Source organism: Hyla sarda, chromosome 5 (assembly GCF_029499605.1).
Source record: "Hyla sarda isolate aHylSar1 chromosome 5, aHylSar1.hap1, whole genome shotgun sequence".
Lineage (NCBI taxonomy): Eukaryota > Metazoa > Chordata > Amphibia > Anura > Hylidae > Hyla > Hyla sarda.
The window spans coordinates 184,888,767-184,908,360 of NC_079193.1; the positions used below are offsets into that span (position 1 = coordinate 184,888,767).

Below are 19,594 nucleotides of genomic sequence, written 5' to 3' on the forward strand. Positions count from 1 at the left end.
GAACTGATTTATGCAGGATAAGTCAGAAACTGCCGAGCCGAGAAGTTCATGACGAATCGAATCACTATAACTTTGTTCATCTCTAAAGGTTACATTAACACTTACTGTATATACTGCAGATTTTATGCTGCAGAATATAGGGTGCACGTTAAACTGTGTAAAGCAGTATGAATAAAGATATGAACACAGCATTAAATCTGCAGCATAAACTGTATATATAAACATACCTTAAAAGCATAACCGTCAGATCCAACAAAAAAAACATTGTTTTTATATATCACTCAGTACCTAATCCTGACCATGTACATGTAATTTTTATGCGTCTAGCACCTTTATTTTTTTATTACACTTTTAATTTAGCTCACTAGTCTGAATTCCTCTCAAAGGGAGGGGGTGTGGCCTCACTGTGCAGGTCTCCGCCCCCTCTCTCAGTATACTGTCTGCTCACATCTCCCCTAGCATTAGCAAAACTACAATACAACTCCCAGCTTGTCCTCACTGACAGTAGCGGGATACAAGATGACAGTGGGAGAAATTTTTCCTCCAGCTGTGAGCCCTGCGCTCACAGCTGTCAATCATGAAAGTTTGTCCATGACATAGGTGGAGACGAATGGACACAGCAGGATTAGTATGTGTCCAAGCAGGCAGGAGAGGCAGTTGTTTGACTGGCTTTTTCAGTATGAAATACTGAACATTTTCTAATGAAAGCAATTACAAAACCTATTAGTTTTGCATGTTTTACAACATATCAAAAGTTTTTGTATCTGACAGTGCACATTTAAGGCAAGGTTTCCACACAGGCTTTTTCTTTTTTTTTTTCTTTCAAACCCCTTGCAACAAAACGTTGTTAATAAATGTTGCAGCGTCACGGCAGAGGTATGAAGCGAGCTCAGGAGCGGAGCTGGCTTTATTACACGCTTAGTCCCGAATGTTATCAGCAGCCTGGATGTCCCGATCAGCTGTAAGGATAGAGGGAAGTCTCATATCCTTTTGTGCTGTCGGATCAGTGCTCCTTTGCTGCAGCTAGCCATTGCAGGCTGTAGCAATAGAGCACTGATAACACTGATGGACAGCATTAATAAGTGTATGTAATCTGAAGATTACATGGAATAGTCTCCTATGGGGACTAAAAATGTTTACATAAAGTGTAAAAAAAAAAAGTTAATAATATGAATTAACCCTTTCCCTAAAAAAAGTTTAAATCACCCCCCCTTTTCCCATTTTTAAAACTAAAGTTATGTAAACAAAAAAAAAACAAAAAACTAAATAAATATAAACATGGTATTGCCGCGTGCGTAAGTGTCCAAACTTATAAAATATAATGTTAATTCAACCACACATAGCGTAAGCATATAAAAAAAAATAAAAAAATTGCATATTTATGGTTGCTTCTTATAGCAGAAAAAAGTTAATAAAAAGCCCCATCAAAACAAAAATGGTATCAATAAAACAATAAAATCATTGCACAAAAAATAAGCCCAGTGTAAGCAAAGATAAAGTTTTAGGGGTCAGAAGGACTCAGCCCATTTTGGCCTTAAAAGGGGTACTCCGGGGAAATTAAAAATTTTTTTTATAAATCAACTGGTGCCAGAACGTTAAACAGATTTGTAAATTACTTCTATTTAAAAATCTTGACCCTTCCAGTACTTATCAGCTGATGTATGTATGCTCCACAGGAATTTCTTTTCTGTCTGACCACAGTACTCTCTGCTGACACCTCTGTTGGTCTCAGAAACTGTCAAGAGCAGGTGCAAATCCGACAGCAAACCTATCCTGCTCTTGACAGTTACTGAGACAGACAGAGGTGTCAGCAGAGAAAACTGTGGCAAAACAGAAAATACATTTAAAAAGAAAATAACTTTTTGCGGAGCATACAGCAGCTGATAAGTACTGGAAGGGTTAAGATTTTTAAATGGAAGTAATTTACAAATCTGTTTAACGTTCTGGCACCAGTTGATTTATAATAATAAAAAAAAAAAAAAATAGTTTTTCACTGGCGTACCCAGGACTTTTTTACAAATCTGACCAATGTCTCTTTACACATTATCTCTGGAATGCTTTTACTTATGAATTTCATTCTGAGATTGTTGTTTCGTGACAGATTCTACTTTATGTTAGTGGTAAATTTAATTTATACATAAATTTCATGAACATTTTGAAAATATGGCATTTTTCTAACTTGCAAGCTCTTTGTAAGAAAAATGGACGTGCCAAATAAATTATATATTGATTCACATTTACAATATGTCGGCATCATAAATGTTTTTACTTTTTGAGAATATAAGGGGGCTTCAAAGTATAGCAGCAATTTTCCAAATTTTCACGAAATATTCAAAATCTGAATTTTTCAGGGATCAGTTCAGTTTGAAATGGATTTGAGGGGCGTTTCAGTAAGAAATCCCCCATAATTGACTTGATAGAAACTGCCCCCCTCAAATTATTCAAATTGACATTCAGAACGTTTAACCCTTTCTGGAGGAGAAAGCTCAAAATCTAAATCTTTTTTACACTAGCACGTTCTCGTAGCCCAAAATTTTCTATATTTTTACAAGGGGTAAAGGGAGAAAAAGCCCCCCCCAAAATTTGGAACCCAATTTCTCTCAAGTACAGAAACACCTCTTATGTGAACTTAAAGTGCTAAGCAGGCGCACAACATGGCTCAGGAGGGAAGGAGCAACTTTGGAATCTTGGTGAGAGAATTTTTCTGTAATGGTTTTTGGGGGGCATGTCACTTTTAGGAAGACACCATGGTGCCAGAACAATGTCTCCCCCCCCCCCCCATGGCATACTATTTGGGAAACGACACCCCCCAAGGAACATAAGGGGTATAGTTTACCACAAATTTTTCATGTTCACAAGGGGTAAGAGGAGAAAAAGGCCAAACTTCTCCAGAGTAAGGAATAGGGATCGACCGATATCGATTTTTTAGGGCCTATAGCGATAATGCACTTCTATGGCAGGGCTGGAGTGCTGCCTTCGGCAATCTCCGGCCCTGCAATAGAAGTGAATGGAGGGGGCGATTCGGCTGCAGCTTCGGCTGTGGTCGAAAACGCTCGGCTCATGCATTGAGCAGGAGCGAGCCGGGTCCCCGTACAGGAGATCGCGGGGGGCCCCAGTTGTCGGACCCCCCGCGATCTAACACTTCTCCCCTATGCTTAGGATAGGGGATAAGTTGTTTTTTCCCACCCATACCGGAGTTCTCCTTTAACAAATACCCTGTATATTGCTCCTCTCTTTTGAACCCCCAACCATCTTCTATTTCATCATAGCCTGACATATACATGGGAGCACTCTACGGAATTTCAGCAGCGAATGTTCCCCTGCTGAAATCCTGCCGCCGATAGAATGATCTTGCTCATTCTTTTGGCGGAATTCGGCTGGAATACATTGCCTTCTATGAGACTGGCAATGTACGCACAGTCCTAGTGTTGACTGCTTCAGCCACAGATACCGTAGTGTGAACCTAGCCGTAGAGAAGCTGAGGACCAATAAGGAATTACACATAATAATAATGTGCATATCTTGTAAAATTCCTCTGTACAAGCTGCAGGAAAATCTCAAGCTACTCAGGATGAAAGAGAAAGGCGTAATCATCTGGAAAATGGCGTAACTAATATGGTCTGTGGGAAAGTTAGTCCAGCATCCAAGCAGAAGCGAGCCTCACTACGTTCTACTGAGTAAACAGAATTTATTCTTGCCTCTTGTTCCATACAGGGAGTAAGAAAAACAGCACTAACCTGTCTTCTGTCTGGTCATGACTTATGTCACTGAAAGAAGCAAAAAAAAAAAAATAAAACAACAAGCGATCCCGTGTAAATCATCCTTAGTGATCAGCACAGGTAACTAATGTCAGGTTCAACTCATCTGGCCGAGTTGTGCTGAACTCGGCACAACTAGAACAAAATCGGGGTACTCCGCCCCTAACATCTTATCCCCTATCCAAAAGACCTGGGGACCCCCGCGATCTCTCCTGTAGCACCCCCCGTTCATTAGCTGCACGGAGCGTAGATGTATTTATTCGTACACGGTACCTGAGGAAAAAGCCAGCCCAGCCTTAAAATGCATTGTACAAATAAATACAGGAAGGAATTTTTAAATCATACTCTGGTCTATGACTACTTTTTATTGTTTTTTTAATAATCTGAAGGGTGGCGCACAGTAAATCCCCCAGGAGAAGGAGTTACTATTTACTCATGTCACGGCAGTGACTACCGTATATACTCTAGTATAAGCTGAGTTTTTCAGCACAATTTTTCGTGCTGAAAACGCCTCCCTCGGCTTATACTCGAGTGAACTCTCCGCCTGTCAATCCCTTCTCAGTGGTCTTCAACCTGCAGACCACCAGATATTGCAGAACTACAACTCCCAGCATGACTGGACAGCCATCGGAGTTTTGAAACATCTGGAGGTCCGTAGGTTGAAGACCACTGCGGCCTTAGACATCATCCAGACCCCCTTTAGTTTTCTACTCACCTCCCCTCGGTGGGAAGGAAGGGTGAGCTGGTTCGAGCCATCTATGCTGCAGGGACCGTCCAGTGGGGAGGCTTAGTCGTTCCGGGCTGTCCATTTTCACCGGGAGACCCTCTTCTCTGCTCCGGGCCCAGCCCCGGCCTAGTGACGTTGCCTTGACAACCATGCACAGGGACGTTCATGCGCGGGGACGTCTGCTGCGCATAGATGTCCCTGTGTGTCGTTGTCAAGGCAACATCACTAGGCCGGGGCTGGCCCGTAGCGAAGAAGAGGGCCTCCCAGTGAAAATGGATAGCCCGGAACGACTAAGCCTCCCCACTGGACGGTCCCTGCAGCATAGATGGCCAGGACTAGCTCACCCTTCCTTCCCACCGAGGGGAGGTGAGTAGAAAACTAAAGGGGGGTCTGGATGATGGCTAAGGCTGAAGGGATTGACAGGCGGGGATGATGGCGAGGGGTGTTAATGACGGGGGTCTGGATGATGACGGGGGTGTTAATGACGGGGGTCTAGATGATGACAGGGGGGATGATGTATTTCCCACCCTTGGCTTATAGTTGAGTCAATAACTTTTCCTGGGTTTTTGGGGTGAAATTAGGGGCCTCTGCTTATATTCGGGTCGGCTTATACTTGAGTATATACGGTAACACAGTGAGCCATGACCAATATCATGACAGTAGTTGGCAAGTAATACAACTATAGCAGGTCAGAATGTTACTTAACAGATTCTGAGTGCAGAGTAATTCCCTGCGGCCATGTTTCCCCCTGCATTGTGATTTCCGTTATGAACTATAGGCACGGTGCCACCACATTACAGACCTGTTGGGTTTTGTCATGGCGACAATTTGAAATTTTGGTTCCTCGAGCAGGAACGTGTGAAGTGAAACAAGTCCAGAGTGTTTTCGCTATTCTTAAAAGACATATATGTAACACTATGTAATCTAAGCAGCTGTAACATGAACATCATGAACAGCTCCTAAACTGAAAGCTTTTCTGGTTCTACAGTGACAATGGCAACATATTGTTAGCAAAGACAAAGCCCTAGGATTCCTGAATAGGTAACATGATTGACTAATCAATGTGAATACGTACGTGATATATTATGCAGATTATCTTCTAGCAGAACAATATAGGACACATGACCAATACTGCTGACACTAACAATGATTTTAAGGTATGCAATGACAAACTATTAGATTTACACTTGATATTTTCATGCATTTAGACAGACCAATAATTGTTTAAATAATACTGTAAATATATTAAGTCTACAGCTAAAAGGTGCACACCCATACCCATTAGCTGAACATCAGATGAAAGGGTACTTCAGTGATAAGTACTTATTCCCTATGCATGGAGCGACCTCCGCTCAACACACAGATTACTGTCGACCACCACAGGAAGCGATGGCTGACACAGCCCTCCATGAGAGCAGGGGTGCCTGGCTGGAGATGGCGGGGGGTCCCAGCAGTCTGACCCCCTGCGATCAGACACTTACCCTGTGTTATCATGTGGATAGGGGATAAGATGTCCTGCGCTGGAGTATCCCTTTAAAGGGGTAGTCCTGTGGAAAACCAATTTTTTCGGATCAAGTGAAAGTTAAACAGATTTGTAAATTACTTCTATTAAAAAACCCTACCAGCACTTAGCTGCTGTATACTACAGAGGAAGTTGAGTTGTTCTTTTCTGTCTGACCCCAGTGCTCTCTGCTGACACCTCTGTCCATGTCAGGAACAGGCCGGAGCAGCATAGGTTTGCTAAGGGGATTTGTTCCTGTTCTGGACAGTTCCTGACATGGACAGAGGTGTCAGCAGAGAGCACTGTGGTCAGACAGAAAACAACAACAACAACAACAACTTCTTCTGTAGTAAACAGCAGCTGATAAGTACTGGAAGGATTAAGATTTTTTTAACAGAAGTAATTTACAAATCTGTTTAACTTTCTGGCACCAGTTGATTAGAAAAAAAAAATAGTTTTTCACCAAAGTACCCCTTTAAGGAAGGATCAGGAATGCTGGATTTCAATAGGCCTACCATTTGTTCTAATAGAAGATAAGCTGCCACCAGAGAGCAAGGGACCTCTGGCAGGAATAGCAGTAGGCTAAATGACAGTATCCTACACTGTAAACAGGTCTATACATCAAATGATCTGCCATTACATGGTTGTGCTTGTTACAGAAATATGTGATCATACATTGTATTACATTTCATAAGCTGGAATACTGCATAAAATGGTTCAATACTGTGCTACACATTGACACGCATAGGGTTATGGCATTGTTAGCCTTTTTTGAAAGGCGGAATGGATCTAACAGAGCATTTCCTCGTATCCAGTAGCAACTGGTTTTCGTTTCTTTGAAGTGTTTTCTTTCTGACGTGGGAGACCGCCTTTATAGGTCTACAACTAGGAAATTGCTGCTTGGACAGCTCTACAATTAAATGGCACAGCAATGTGAACAGGTGACTGGCATCTGAACCCAAGAAAGACCTGACTATTAACTCACGGAGGACAGCTCACCATTGTGTTGAGGGTTAATTGCCTGCACTCACACAATGTTATACAGCCATTCACACTTCCTAGGTAAAAAGAAGATCTAAAATGCAAGACAAATCTGCAACATGTAAAGAAACACAATGAGGGGAATTTATCAAATCTGGTGTGAGTTTTGACCAGTATTAGTCCGCAAAATGTCACGGAGAAAGTGATGGATGTGCGCAAAATTTATCAAAGGGTTAACCGGCCCTGTGAACATTTCTAAATTTGGCGTGTGCAACATTTTTGCAACATTTTACATAAAGTCACATGTGATAAATCAGTGACCACTGCACAAAGTGCTCTAAATAAGAACACTTCATGGTCAGGAAATTTAAAGGGGTACTCCACCCCTAGACATCTTATCCTTTATCAAAAGGATAGGGGATAAGATGTCTGATCACGGGGGTCACGCCGCTGGGGACCCCCGCAATATAGCATGCAGCACCCACCTGTATCTGCTTCCGGAAACGCTGGAGGTTCTGGCTCCCGACCACGGGGATGGAAGATCGTGACGTCACGTCTCCGCCCCGTGTGACATCATGCCCCACCCCCTCAATCCAAGTCTATGGGAGGGGGCGTGACAGCCGTCACGCCCCTTCCCATAGACTTGCATTGAGGGGTCGGGGCGTGACATCACACGGGGGCAGAGCCGTGAAGTCACGATCTTCCGTCCCCGTGGTCGGGAGCCAGAACCTCCAGCGTTTCCGGAAGCAGATACAGGTGGGTGCTGCATGCTATATTGCGGGGGTCCCCAGTGGCGTGACCCCCAGGGACCCCTTTAAACATTCTAAATGAAATGTCACAGAAAATGTGTGTGACGGAGCCCAACGGGGGCCTAAAGGGGAACAGAGGATGCCATTTACTTGAATGGGATTCTCTGACGTCCGTTATTGCGGCCGTTATTCCGCCAGACGATAGCGGGAGAAGAAGACGTTTTGCAAGCACTAATTTTTCTCCTGCTATCTTCCAACGGACTCGATACTGACAGGCAGTAGCAGTATTGTGAAAGGAGCCTTAGAAGAAAAAAAGCAGTCTAAATGGTTTGATAAATTCCCTTGCATGAGTCCCATTCATCACAAAAAGGCTCCTGCACGGAACTTCACTTTAATTGTAATGGACATAGAGAGTAGCAATGCAGAAAAGTGATCGGGGTTCTCCAGTAGAAAACTATTTTTTTTAAATCAACTGGTGCCAGAGCGTTAAACAGATTTGTAAAATTACTTCTATATAAAATCTTAATCCTTTAAGTACTTATGAGCTTCTGAAGTTAAGGTTGTTATTTTCTGTCTAAGTGCTCTCTGATGACACGTGTCTCGGGAACCGCCCAGTTTAGAAGAGGTTTGCTATGGGGATTTGCTTCTAAACTGGGCGGTTCCCGAGACAGGTGTCATCAGAGAGCACTTAGACAGAAAAGAACAACCTTAACTTCAGAAGCTCATAAGTACTGAAAGGATTAAGATTTTTTTAATAGAAGTAATTTACAAATCTGTTTAACTTTCTGGAGCCAGTTGATTTATAAAAAAAAAAAGTTTTTTTCCTGGATAACCCCTTTAATCCTTTCAGCACTTATGAGCTTCTGAAGTTGAGTTGTTCTTTTCTGTTTAAGTGCTCTCTGATGACACGTGTCTCAGGATCTGCCCAGTTTAGAAGAGGTTTGCTATGGGGATTTGCTTCTAAACTGGGTGGTTCCCGAGACAGTGTTCTTATCTTTATTCCACTCCCCCCCCCCCCCCCATCCCCCCCTCAGTCGGGTATGGAGATGAGAGGCAGAGAATGAATATGTCCCGGCGGTGCGCTGATTGCGCTAGGAGCAGGGCAGCAGCAGCAGGTACATGTCGGGCGGCGGCGGGGGTGAATGAGTGAAGCTTACATGTGTCCTGCTGCTGCCCTGCTCCAAGAAGATGAGGAGCAGGAAGCGGGAGGGTAAATAAGCACACTGGGGCCAATTAATTATTATAAATAGGCATTTGGGGGGGGGCATACATTTGGGGGTCAAACTAGTAGTTTAAAAACCACGCCGGGAGCCCTGAATGGCTCCTCAGTATCAGCCATTCAGGGTTCCCGGCGGGGGATTTAAAAATGAAAGTTTACACAATAGTATATACATCGCAAGGGAGCGCAGCATGCTGCCTGCTCCCCTGCTTTATAACTGCTGATTCGCATGAAAAGTGAGACCCAGTGCAATCAATCCCTTATCCCCTGTATTACTACTCCCAACATGGAACAGACTCTGTTCCATGATGGGGGTAGTAGTACAAACACTAATGTAGCCTCCCCAGCCACCGCCAGACTCCCGCAGCTGGGGGAACTACTACTCCCATCATGGAAATGAGCACTTTCCATGATGGGAGTAGTAGTAGTCCCTCAGGACTGCAGGAGTCTGCTGATGTCACCTCTTCTGAGCATGAGCAGAAGTAATAACAGATATTATAAACCGGGTGCAAACGGATGACATTAAAGGAGATATCCGATGCTGAAAAACTTATCCCCTATCCTAAGGATAGGGGATAAGTTTCAGATCGCGGGGGACCGACCACTGGGGCCCCCCGCGATCTCCTGTATAGGACCCCGGCAGCCCGCGGGAAGGGAGAGTGTTAACCACCGCACGTAGCGGCAGCTGACATGCCCCCTCAATACAACTCTATGGCAGAGCCGGAGTGCTGCCTTCGGCAATCTCCGGCTCTGCCATAGCGCAGTATTGAGGGAGCGTGTCGGCCGCCACGTCGTGCGGTGGTTGAAACCCGCTATCTGGCCAGCAAGCCGGGGCCCTGTATAGGAGACTGTGGGGGGCCCCAGCGGTCGGAGCCCCTGCGATCTGAAAGTTATCCCCTATCCTTAGGATAGGGGATACGTTTTTCAGCACTGGACTACCCCTTTAAAGGCTCACCCGTTTGCCATAGACTTCAATATTAAAATTTTAACGGCCGTTATTCGACCGTTATTTTTGACGGAAGAAAAATTAGTGCATGTGATGTTTTTTCTTCCGTCACAAATAACGTCCGTTATTCATAATAGGCTTTAACGGGTGATAACGGATATTCAAAAAAATGCCATAGACATGAATGGGATTTTGTAACGGCCGTTTTTAAGGGTTTTCTAACGGAAGTTTATAGCGGATCTTTTAAAGGAGTAAAAGTATAGTGTGAAAGCAGCCTTAAGAGACTACATTACCTGTGTGTGTTTCCTTGCTCTTTGGTAGATCATGTTTCTTCCATTGTCTACTAAACCCTGGCTGCATAGATGACTTAGAAGCACGGCCCTGGGATGGATGCTTTCTTCCTGCAGGTTTGTCTCCATCGGCAGCCCAGTGATGTCCACGAGACTTTGGCTCTTGGTATGTGTTAGTAGTAGAAGGCTCTTTACCCCGATCAGTCTTCTTGTCCTTTGATGGAAATGTTGCTGGTTGGCTTTTGTCATATCTGGACAACTTGCTGTTCTGTGCCTCATTCCGCTTAAATATCTGAACATCATCATGAGGTTTTTTCCAATCCAGGAGTTCTCGTGATGACCTATTACCGGAAGAGGGTTGCTTCTGCTTGTCCTCAGCTGCCCCATCACACCGATCAAGTCTAGTTTTATAATGGTACTCCTTAGGTGTCCCTGATTTCCCAAAGTCTCGAGGTGGAATGTTTTCAAATAACTCATCAGTTTTTTGCTTTGGAGCTACCCGTTTCTCCCTGTCATATGAATGTTTTGTTTTGTCACGAGGTCCTCTGAGAGATCCCCCTGACACATGGGTTAGTCTCTTTGGCTTGGCACCTCGACTATCAGCACTGCCAACCTCTTTCTCACTTTCCGATGAGCATAAATCACTGGGATCTCTTGCTCTTATACGCCAGTCACCAAGTGGCGTGGTTCCAACAAACGATCTTCCTGATGTATCAGAAAGAGGCTGCCTTCTATTGTGTGATCGCTCACTTCTAGACCGATGCCACCTTTGATTCTGAAAGCTGTGGTTCTTTACAGGTTTGTTTGTGAGTTCAGGTGATCCTTGCTGGCCTCTTGCAGTGTTACTTTTGGCAGAGCTGTTGTAGGAGTGCACTTTCTGAGAGGGACTGTCATGAGTGCTCTCCCTTGGTGGCGGATGCTGATGAGAGGAAGGTATATTACAGTTTCTGGACCAATTTCTATTGCTCTCAGTTCTTCCCTGGTTTCTCCAGTTTGAGTGATGATTTAGGTGCTCTCTAGGGACAAAGTCTGCAGCCTCAGGGTTATACTTTGTTAGACCTGAAACAAAGAACAGTATGTAAGAACAATGGCAATACTTTACATTGAGCGGGATCTTTATTAGAAATAATAATCGCTTTAGTAAAAAGAACATTTGTGAACTGAAACGAGACTCTCACCATGTGGTTGTTTATTTGCAATCCTAAATTAGTAACGCAGAGCATTCACAAAGCCATACTGATTGAATTGTATAAGGGTCTACCTAATAAATGCAAATCTATCCAGATTAAGGAAAAATATGGGACATAAATTAGTTTAAACATAGAAAGGTTTAGCATTGTATTTCATGGGTTCAAACAGTTACATTTAATAGATGGGTTAAATTGTAACTCAAAACAGGGCCAGGACAAGGTATCCTATGATCACGACAGGCGTGCATGTGCTCTTTCAATGGAATCTGTCAGCTATATTTGCTGCTAAGAGCTGCAGATACATAGGATAGCTGTAAAAGCAAACTAAATGGTACCTTTTCTGGAGAACACTCCGCACTGTCCACGTCTCCTAAGCGCACACCAGGTTGTATAAGGCTGGATAAACACTTGTGGGGAAACTAGAGACCTGTGGTCATAACAGTCCAGAAGACACAAGTGCACTCACCCAAAAGGTCTATCTTCACCTTGGTGAGTTGTCATTACTAGCTCTGCACGTCGTACATGGGGGATAGTTGGATTATTTTTTCTTAGATGCATGTCGTCTGATCAATAAACAAAAGCTAAAGTTAGACCTTTTGGGTACGTGCACTCGTCTCTTCTTTCTTGAAATGTGACATAACTTATAAAACCGCCTTACAGAGACTATATAGGAGGTTGCAATAATTCCTTAACAGGTGTCACATTCACAGGGTGGGGTGAAAAATGGACCCCCATCTTCTGTAATCCACTATGTCATGGTCAGCATTGACTGTGGCACCAAAAAGTATAAATGGACATGGGAGGGTGATGTTGGGGTCGACAGGGTTCAGGTGGGTTAGCGTGCCCCAACTGTTGAGCTGGCAGTAATAGTTGCTTATAGTCAGCAGTTAGGAGCATTGTAGCCTGCAGGGGTCAGGTTGTCACATTCAGTTATTGATTTACTAAGTAGGGCATTATCATTATCACTGATGTCAGACATTAGAGTGACTTCTGGCTGAACTTGAAGTAAGCTCAGGTCTCGAGATTGCTTTAAAGTCCCTTAGTGAGTACGGGATGTACATATACTAAACTATAGTTTCTTAAAGGGGTACTCCGGCCCTGAGACATCTTATCCCCCATCCAAGGACGGGTGGGTGGCGAATACAAGATTGCAGGGGGTCCCGCTGCTGGGGACCCCCGCAATCTTGTATTCGCCACCCACCCGTTTGAGCTTCACGCCGCGGTGCCAGCTCACAAACAGCCGGGTGGCGACCACGGGGCCGGAGTATAGTGACGTCACGACTCCGCACCCGTGTGACGTCACCCCCCGCTATGCAAGTCTATGGGAGGGGGCATGACGGCCGTCACACCCCCTCACATAGACTTGCATAGCAGGGGAGGGGGTGACGTCAAACGGGGCGGAGTCATGACGTCACTATACTCCGGCCCCGTGGTCGCCACCCGGCTGTTTGTGAGCTGGCACCGCGGCGTGAAGCTCAAACGGGTGGGTGGCGAATACAAGATTGCGGGGGTCTCCAGCGGTGAGACATCTTATCCCCTATCCTTTGGACAGGGGATAAGATGTCTCAGGGCCGGAGTACCCCTTTAAACCCAAGAGACCACTAAACAATTCAGTACCTCTGGTTTTACTATTCATAGGTATGTGTATTACTTCCAAATCCCAAATAGAAATGTGGTCATTTAGTGTATTTATATATAATAAAAAATAAAATAAAAAATCATATTTATTTTTAAATAACAAAATGAAATATTTTTTTTTTTGAATGATTCAAAAATCAAAATTTGGTGTAATAATCCTGATTTTTAATCACAGCTTTCATGTGTCTTGGCATGCTCTCCACCAGTCTGTCACATTGCTGGCACAAAAATTCAAGTAGCTTGGCTTTGTTTGATGGCTTGTGACCATTTTCTTTCTTTTAATCAAATTCTTGAGGTTTTCAATGGGCTTAGGTCTACAGACTGGGCTGGCCATGACAGGGTTCTGATATGGTGGTCCTCCACCCACACCTTGATTGACTGGCTGTGTGTCATGAAGTATTGTTCAGCTGGAAAAACGATTCTAAGGGTGCGTTCACACATGCAGATTTTTCTGCCCATTGACTTCAATGGGGAGCAAAATCTGCAGAAGCAAATCTGCAGCAGAAAATATGCACGTGTGAACGTACCCTAAGAGTAAAAAAGAAGCAGGTGTTCTTCCAGGATAACCTTGCACTTGGCTCGATTCAAACATGCTTCAAAAAGACAAATTACTGATAAGCTTTGACAGGGGTCTATGATCGAAAGTTTCTCTGCCCTCTGCCATAGAGGGGCTTTTATATCATACATTTTCATCATGGGGCAGGAAGATGTTTAGGGAATGTCCACAAGGATAAAATCCATGCTATGACAGAATCCGCTATGAATTCTGCACTCTCCCATTGACTTCGATGGTTTTGCTGATTTTTCAGCAAATTTGAAAAAACAAAATGACATTTGGCAAATATAGACACGTCAAAACTTTGGATCGTACAGGTCCTGAAGTGCACGGCAAGTCGTGCTTCACTCCTCAGTTGTCAATCAAACCCTAATTAGTTTATCAGTCATATTGGGCAGCCGGACAGCTAGTGAAGAGCGCTACTACACACCTCACCTGCTTATAACTCATGATTGCAGCCGGTCTCAGGACAGAGTCAGTAGAGACATGTCTGGACAACACGTCAAAAGCGTTTTCTTCAAATGATAGTAACGCTTCAAGAATCCCTGTCTTAACCACATGAATGTCAGACGCAGATCTCACATAGAATTTTATGCCTTTTAATGCATAACTGTCACTCAATACAACTTTTGACATGTCTATAAGAGAGAAGAGGTCGGAGTGGAGCACAATGCCACCCGCTTCCCTTAGCTAATGAATCACGATCGCAGCAGGTCTCAGGAGTGAAACCCGGTGGGATCAACAACTTTTGATATGTCTGATCAACCTGTCAAAAGTTGTTTGGAATGACAATGCTTTAAAGGGGTACCCCGTCGCTAAGACATCTTATCCCCTATCGAAAGTATAGGGGATAAGATGCCTGATCGTGGGGGTCCCGCCACTGGGGACCCCTTTTATCTTTCACACAGCACCCCGTTACCATCAGCCCCCGGCAGTCATCCGGGTCTGCCGATCACGGGGCTGGAGTATTGTGATGTCACGGCTCCGCCCCCTCAATGCAAGCCTATGGGAGGGGACGTGACAGCTGTCACGCCCCCTCCCATAGGATTGCATTGAGGGGGCGAGGTAGTGACGTCACGCGGGGGCGGAGCCGTGACATCACAATACTCTGGCCCCGTGATCTAGTTATCAGACCCAGAGCGAACATGCTCTGGGGGCTGATGGTAACTGGGTGCTGCGTGAAAGATCACGGAGGTCCCAAGCGGCGGGACCCCCGCGATCAGGCATCTTATCACCTATCCTTTGGATAGAGGATAAGATGTATTCGCACCAGATTACACCTTTAAATTTTCCATATAAACAAGCCAGATTTATGTAGATGCTTGTCCCATATAAAGCTACGGCATGTTATAGTATTATACTGGGGGAACAGTTTCCTGCAGTAATGTACTACATTAGGTAATATTTCATTTAAATTCCACAGCATTTGCAAGATTTCTGTTTGCCATCATAAAGTTTTTATCTACATTTAGAAGCTGTAAAATGTTTCCTCTTGTAGGTTTGTTACAGTGTATCAGTGTAGATAAGGTTAATCATCTACAATCCACAATAGAGATTGGAGCTGACAGCATTGTTTGGACCAGGGACTGAAAATAACTCATGTACCATGAAGACTGTCGGCGTGCTCCCAGCCAATAATGCCTTGGTGTCTGGGCACTTCCACATGGTGAGAAATGCATGAATCTGTATGCTAACACTAACAGTGGGTTTGTTACAGTGTATCAGGGTAGGTAAGAGAACACATTCTGTTAGAATGGGACTGGGAGGATTGCAATGGGACTGGGAGGTGAGCGGAAAGGAATTTGGTCTAAAGGAGGTCTTCCTGGGTTTATACATCATCTTGGTTTCTAGTATTGCTGTATACTACATAGAATGACCATTGCTAATACAGTGACCCCTCGACCTACGATGGCTCCGACATACGATAATGTCAACATGCGATGGCCTCTCAGAGGCAGCATCAACATACGATGCTTTTGTATGTCGGGGCCATCGCATAAACTGCTATCCGGCAGTGTAGACTGCTTCAGCTGCCACCGGATAGCCGTTTACGGTGCCCTGTGAGCTCCGGTGATGTCTCTTACCTGTCCTCGGGGCTCCGGCGCGTCCTCTTCTGGATCCCCTGCATCATCGGCGCTCTCCGTCGACGTCATCACGTCGCTGAGCACGCCGTCCCGTCATCCAATAGCAGCGGCGTGCGGAGCGACGCGATGGCGGCGACGGAGAGCGCGGATGCCGGGGAAGCAGAGGCCTTGCCGGAGCGTCGGGGACAGGTGTGTACAACTTCCTCTTACAGTAGTCTACAACCTGCGGACCTCCAGATGTTGCAAAACTACAACACCCAGGATGCCCGGACAGCCAACGGCTGTCCGGGCATGCTGGGTGTTGTAGTTTTGCAACATCTGGAGGTCCGCAGGTTGTAGACCACTGTCCTATACTTTACATTGCACGGATCCCTCAACATGCGATGGTTTCACCAAACGATGGTCCATTTGGAACGGATTACCATCGTATGTTGAGGGACCACTGTATATTATAATATACAGGTCGAGAATGTATTAATACAGGAAGCAATTGACAGCTGGGTTAAAAAAAAAAAAAAAAAGGCTTCAAAACATAGAAAATGAGAAATTTTAGTACAAGCAAATACAAATCTTTTTAAATATATATATTTATTATCTAGCTCTTTTCTCCCTCCTTCTTCCTAAACCTTTTTATTCTCGCTTAGAAACTGCTAATAATCTTGACAGACAATAGGCTCACTAATGGATTATCTTCATGATGCCCATAGAAGCCTATGGAGGGGAGGAGGACGAGTTCATTGCACTGTGTGAAACACACAGAGAAGCTCCTAAGGGATCTCATAAGTCTAAGGCCGGGCTCACATAAGTCTAAGGCCGGGCTCACATAAGTCTAAGGCCGGGCTCACATAAGTCTAAGGCCGGGCTCACATAAGTCTAAGGCCGGGCTCACATAAGTCTAAGGCCGGGCTCACATAAGTCTAAGGCCGGGCTCACATAAGTCTAAGGCCGGGCTCACATAAGTCTAAGGCCGGGCTCACATAAGTCTAAGGCCGGGCTCACATAAGTCTAAGGCCGGGCTCACATAAGTCTAAGGCCGGGCTCACATAAGTCTAAGGCCGGGCTCACATAAGTCTAAGGCCGGGCTCACATAAGTCTAAGGCCAGTCTAAGGCCGGGCTCACATAAGTCTAAGGCCGGGCTCACATAAGTCTAAGGCCGGGCTCACATAAGTCTAAGGCCGGGCTCACATAAGTCTAAGGCCGGGCTCACATAAGTCTAAGGCCGGGCTCACATAAGTCTAAGGCCGGGCTCACATAAGTCTAAGGCCGGGCTCACATAAGTCTAAGGCCGGGCTCACATTTTGCAGTATTTTGGTCAGTATTTTCAGCCAAAAACAGGAATGGAACTGACACAGAAAAAAAAACAGGCTGTTGTCACATATAGCAATTTTTGAGCCAAAGGTCCAAAGTGGGCTTTAACTTCTTTCTGTTGGATCCATTTCTGGCTTTGACTTTAAAAAAAAAAAAAAAACTGCCACGTGACACATACCTAATGGAGAATATATACAAAAAAACTAAACTGGGGTAATACTGCCTGGTGCCGTTACCCCAGGTAAAATAAGTCAAGGAGTGCCAGAAAAAATTGCTTACCTGGGTGGGTTGAACTAAGAGCTCAACACCTTAAAGGGGTACTCCCATGGAATTTTTTTTTTTTTATCAACTGGTGCCAAAAAGTTAAACAGATTTGTAAATCACTTCTATAAAAAAATCTTAATCCTTCCAGTACTTTTTAGGGGCTGTATACTAAAGAGAAATCCAAAAAAGAAATGCATTTCCTGTGATGTCATGACCACAGTGCTCTCTGCTGACCTCTGCTGTCCAGAGCAGCATGTTTGCTATGGGGATTTTTTCCTGCTGGACAGTTCCTAAAATGGACAGCAGAGGTCAGCATAGAGCACTGTGGTCATGACATCAGAGGAAATGCATTTCTTTTTTGGATTTCTCTTTAGTATACAGCCCCTAAAAAGTACTGGAAGGATTAAGATTTTTTTTTTTTTTAATAGAAGTGATTTACAAAATCTGTTTAAACTTTCTGGCACCAGTTGATAAAAAAAATAAATAAATAAATAAAAGTTTTCCACGGGAGTACCCCTTTAAGAAAGCCTTGTAACAATTTGGAAGGCTGCCACCAACCCAAACACGTTCCAACGAAGCGGGCGTAGAAATGCAGAAATAATCCTGGTCTTCCGCACTTGTCCGAAACCAGTAAAAGAAGGGTCTTTGGGGCACGCACCGAGGTGGAATGGATAAACCGCAGACACTGGGCAACATAAAAAAAATTGATATTTGTTGAAGACGACGCGTTTCAGAGACTCGTGCCTCCTTTTTCAAGTCTTTACAAAACATGTACTACACACATATACACACACACACACACACACAAGCATGTCACTTTCAAATAAGACCGGGGATCCAGAAGTAGTTATGTCACTGAGGTCGGAGTATTACATCCTGTCATGTATGTTTTCTCATGTTTTTACACACACCCAGCAGGATGTGATACTCTGACCTCAGTGACGTAGCTCCTCCTGGTCGCCTGGTCTTATATGAAAGTGACATGCGTGTGTGTGTGTGTGTGTGTGTGTGTGTGTGTATATATATATTATATATACATACATACATACACACACAAAAAGGTGTGTTGTACATTTTTTGTAAAGACTTAAAACGCATCGTCTTCAATAAAAATTCTGTTTTTATGTTACCCAGTGTCCGTGGTTTATCTGTTCAACCTAGGTGCTCTCCCCCAAGACCCTTCTTTTCCTGGATCTGGACAAGTTCACACGACCGGAATATTTCTACATACCTAATGGAAACATTTGCACCTACGGTAATTTCAGTGTTCTGAACAAACTTCCTTTTTTTGGTAAAAAGTACTGACCAAAATACTATGGGTGAACCCAGCCTTAGGGCATGTCCACAAAGCTAAGAGCTGCCTGATTCTTTTCGGCAGAAACATTATTTCTGCTGCAAAAAACATTAGGTGTCAGCGTCTAAAACCCCACTCCCATAGACTTAAATGGGAGATGGGGGACCACGCAGAAGCACACAGGTTATCGACCGATATTGTTTTTTTAGGGCCGATACCAACACCCTGTGGAGGTTAGGGCCGATAGTCGATAACTTCTACCGATATTCCGGTTAAAGCGGGTGCTTTAAATCAATGAACTGCAGCGGCTTTTGCGGTGCCATAGAGCGCCGCCGCCACCCACTTCTCTCCCCCTGCCTGTCCGGGGGTCCTGAGTCCCATCACCGCTGACAACCCCCCCCTCCCACCAACCGCCGCACCGCTCTGCGCCCCCTACCGCCCCACCTCAGCCCCATTGCCTCCCCACTTCCCCGGTTTTATAATTACCTGTTCCCGGGGTCCACTCTACATCTGGCTCCGGTGGAGTCCTCCTGAGCTGTCACTGTGTGCACTGACGGCGACGTCGCGCACGTCACTCGTCATTGCGCACGGCGTAACGCAGGACGCAGCAGGAGCCAGAAGTAGCATTGATCCTGGGCCCCAGGAACAGGTAATTATAAAACCGAGGATGGGGAGGGCAATGGGGCCGGGGCGGTGCGGTGGGGGGTGCGACGCGGTGCGGTGGCGGTGCATTATCGGCAAGGTAATTGCCGATACCGATAATGCCCAAAATCGTGATTATCGGCCGATAATATCGGCCAAACCGATAATCGGTGGTTCCCTAGCTCTTATTATAACTCACCCCACTGCTTTAGGCCTTACTTGTGTTTGTGGTTCTATTAGTAGTGTCTGTCACAGATTCTAGAAAAAATGATGGACAACAAAGCATTATATGTAACGCTATTTTGTCTGGTACACCATGGCAGAAACCCAAAAGACCCTATTATAGTGAACAGGTCTGATAAGCAATACCAGTGTTAAAGGGGAACTCCGGTGGAAAAAAAAATGTTTTCAAATAAACTGATGCAAGAAAGTTAAACAGATTTGTA

General features: G+C 44.7%; 1 protein-coding gene across 1 annotated transcript in view; it reads right to left on the reverse strand.

Moving 5' to 3' along the window:
* NFX1 (nuclear transcription factor, X-box binding 1) overlaps window positions 1-19,594 on the reverse strand; it is a 100,679-nt gene that overhangs the window by 73,922 nt on the left and 7,163 nt on the right. Inside the window, exon 2 of the mRNA XM_056520900.1 lies at window positions 10,175-11,230. Within this exon, the coding sequence (XP_056376875.1) occupies window positions 10,175-11,230 (1,056 nt within the window). The remainder of the gene's footprint in view (window positions 1-10,174; window positions 11,231-19,594) is intronic.